We start from the raw sequence: 3,185 nt of genomic DNA on the forward strand, positions 1-3,185 counted from the left end.
TCTGTACGTGTCGATGTTATGAATAATAAGAGATTTTCAAGATGTTGTTTGATTTTAGTTTCTTATTTCTCTTGGAGTTTTTATTTTATATTATATAAATGCTTGAAGTTTTTTAAGGATAGAACAATTAAAGTTTAGTGTTAATTAGTTCCATGGTCAATGTGGAGGATTCGCCACCTTTCACGTTTTCATGAATAATCGGGTGCTTATTAATATATGATATCATGTGTGTGTGTGTGTGTTTAAATATATATTTGGTTAGTTGTGTTTTGATTATCAATGGCATATATACCCATCAATAACATATAGCTTTAACTTTGATGATTCCATTTTTCATCACAACTCTCTTTTCATTTAACTTCTCTGCCACAATTATTGATAAGGTAGGTCTACACGCGTTGCACAGTCATTCATTGATAAGATTGGTCTAATAGTACACAAATTAAACCTTATTGCCCTTGAAAATTAAGTCCCGTACTCACCCATGTTCCATGTGTCCCAATTAAAGACGAACAAAAGTCGGACAAGTATACTATACATTCATTTGAATGGCTTAATTACTTTCATTAGTTTGGGAAGGATTGCTGACTGACTAAATGAATATAAATCTCGATTAATGCTAGTTCAGTGGGAGATGTCACGGGCTTGTTCTTTCGGTAAGATTCCGTGCCGTCTTTGACCGATGTTTTACACTGCCAAGGCAGCTTTCTTTCTTTGGTTAATAACAAGTATGAATTTATAAAAATAAAAATGAAAATCTTGAAAAAAAAAAATAAATAAAGTATGCAAGTAATAATGTAAGCAACACAAGTTAGTAGGAAACTCAATTGTATTAGCAATGCTTTTTACTATATATTTTTATGTCTTTTTACAAAGTGTCTTAGAGGGTTTTATATATAAGTCCCCACCTAACAAATGGATAATTATGATCAATTTGATATAATGGCTCTTATGAATAGGGTTGATGGCATCTACCACCAGTTATTCATTCCACCAACCCTAATAATGTTCTCTACCCACCACCACATTATGACAAATGGTAAAATCATTCCTACACACTAATGTCCATGGATGAAAAATGCAGGATGTGTTAGAGGGCATTGGACCACATGAAACCACTCATATATGGGCAAGGTTTCATAAAGGATTTGTTCATTGGCAGACTTGTTTATTTTGACTTTTTCTACAATTCTCCATTGTGAAAAGATAATATAATTATATTTAGCCCAATTGTTATTTGATATATATATATATGTTTTTAATATATTGAATATTTATATAAATTTCTTCCTACCTATAGTCCTTACAATTTCTCTAGCATAATCACCACTACATATATAGTTGAATGATAAAATACTTGATTTTTTATGGGAAATTGAGGATTTAACTCCCTCATAATAATATAAATATATAGTTGAAGTTTAAAAATAAAAAGATATCGATTGAATGACTTGTCCACATTATAAAAATAAAATATTTAAAAATTTAAAAAAAATACTAGGATAAAAGACATAATTTTATTATCACGAAATCTTTTAAACCACTTGTAATTAATATTTTAAAAAAAAATTATTGTCCATTTGTGCCTAAAAATATATAAATAAAATTATTTTGCCCTTTTAAATTATATAAATATGCCCTAAATATTGTCATGTGTGCAAAATTACTATTTTGACTTTTTAATTTTAGTTCGCCCAACCAATTGTTAAAACCATGGTAAGTTTAACCAGCATCTACAAAATTTTTGTTTCTCAACTTTTTATTACTTTGTTTTTTTTATATATATAATAGCACAATTTAAATTAAAAAAAAATAAATTTTAAAGAAACTTATTAAAAAAAATTAAATTAGAGTATATGAGAGCCAGCTATTACAATATCCAATTTTGGTCCCATTCAAAGTTTCAAACCTTGTGAGAAATGATGGACGAGGAAAATTCCAATTAAACCATCCTTTTCCTTCACTTTATAAATAGACAAGGGAGTTAACAAGAGTGAAAGAGCAAACGCAAAGGAACCTTGATAGAGATAAGATAGAACCACAATCGAATGGATAAGGTAACCCTTCTTCTTCTCCTTCCCCTTCTCTTTGTTCTAGCCCTTGTTTCCCAGGGTCATGCACAGTCCTGCAGTCCCTACGGCGAGGAACATGGACAGTCCTCCAGCCCCTTCGGTGAGGGCCATGGACAGTCCTGCAGTTACTTCGGCAAAGAGAAAGTCACACGCCTCCACTTCTTCTACTCAGAAAGAGTCACTGGAGACAAGCCTACTATTGTGCTGTCTGCCAAGCCTGAAAACAACCCCTCTGCTGGTATTGAAACATTTGGGGCATTGTCTGTCATTGATACACCTCTCACTGAAGGGGAAGACCTAAACTCAAAGGTTGTAGGACGTGCACAAGGACTTGTAGTGGCTGCAGGGCTGGACAAAACCATGCTTATCTTTGCGGTGGACTTTGAGTTCACTTCCGGTGAGTACAGTGGAAGTTCTATAAGTGTGTTGTCAAGAAACCCTATTTTGGATGTATATAGGGAACTTGCTGTTGTTGGTGGCCGTGGAAAATTTAGGATGGCACGTGGCTACGCTCTTCTACGCAAAGCTATTGCAAATGCTGATGTTAATATCATTGAATATGATGTTACTGTGTTTCATTATTAATCATTAGTGTCAATTCTCAGTTGTACGTACGTGCTTTGTTGGTTACTTGGTTTCCTATTTCGTTTCTGCGGTTTTGTTTCTAATTTGTTTTGAAGTCTGTTTGGTTATGTATTTGTTTTCTTTTTTTTCAATAAATTTATAGTTTATTTATTTTTATTAAAAAACTATATATATGTCCTTTGTTGTACTTGTCATATTCGTAAAAGAAAAAAAATAATAATAATCATGTTTTACACAAGGTTGTCGATCGGGCCGTAAGAATGACCCAAATGTGCTCAGGGTCAATGAGGTTCGATCGGGATCGAACCGGATTGAACCGATCAATAATTAAATATAAAAAAATATTATAATAATTAATAATGAGTAAAAAAATAATATTAAACCCATAATTATAATATAAAAAGCCTACTCGAAATTTGATATTTAAATTGATAAATGACCTTTATATACTGATATAGTTTTTTTAATTATGTCATTTATTTTTTTACATTTTTTTAAAATATTTACAAATTTAAGATATTAATATAT

At 31.4% G+C, this 3,185-nt stretch overlaps 1 protein-coding gene across 1 annotated transcript; it reads left to right on the top strand.

Moving 5' to 3' along the window:
- Window positions 1-1,927: 1,927 nt before the first annotated feature.
- LOC120254403 (dirigent protein 11-like) lies at window positions 1,928-2,740 on the top strand. Its single transcript, XM_039262522.1, has one exon. The coding sequence runs from the start codon at window positions 2,049-2,051 to the stop codon at window positions 2,655-2,657; it is 609 nt and encodes a 202-aa protein (XP_039118456.1). The 5' UTR covers window positions 1,928-2,048; the 3' UTR covers window positions 2,658-2,740.
- Window positions 2,741-3,185: the final 445 nt, after the last annotated feature.

This window comes from Dioscorea cayenensis, unplaced genomic scaffold, assembly GCF_009730915.1.
Source record: "Dioscorea cayenensis subsp. rotundata cultivar TDr96_F1 unplaced genomic scaffold, TDr96_F1_v2_PseudoChromosome.rev07_lg8_w22 25.fasta BLBR01000433.1, whole genome shotgun sequence".
NCBI lineage: Eukaryota > Viridiplantae > Streptophyta > Magnoliopsida > Dioscoreales > Dioscoreaceae > Dioscorea > Dioscorea cayenensis.

Coding starts and splice junctions, on each gene's coding strand:
- LOC120254403 (XM_039262522.1), top strand. CDS start 2,049: ATGGATAAGGTAACCCTTCTTCTTCTCCTTCCCCTTCTCTTTGTTCTA.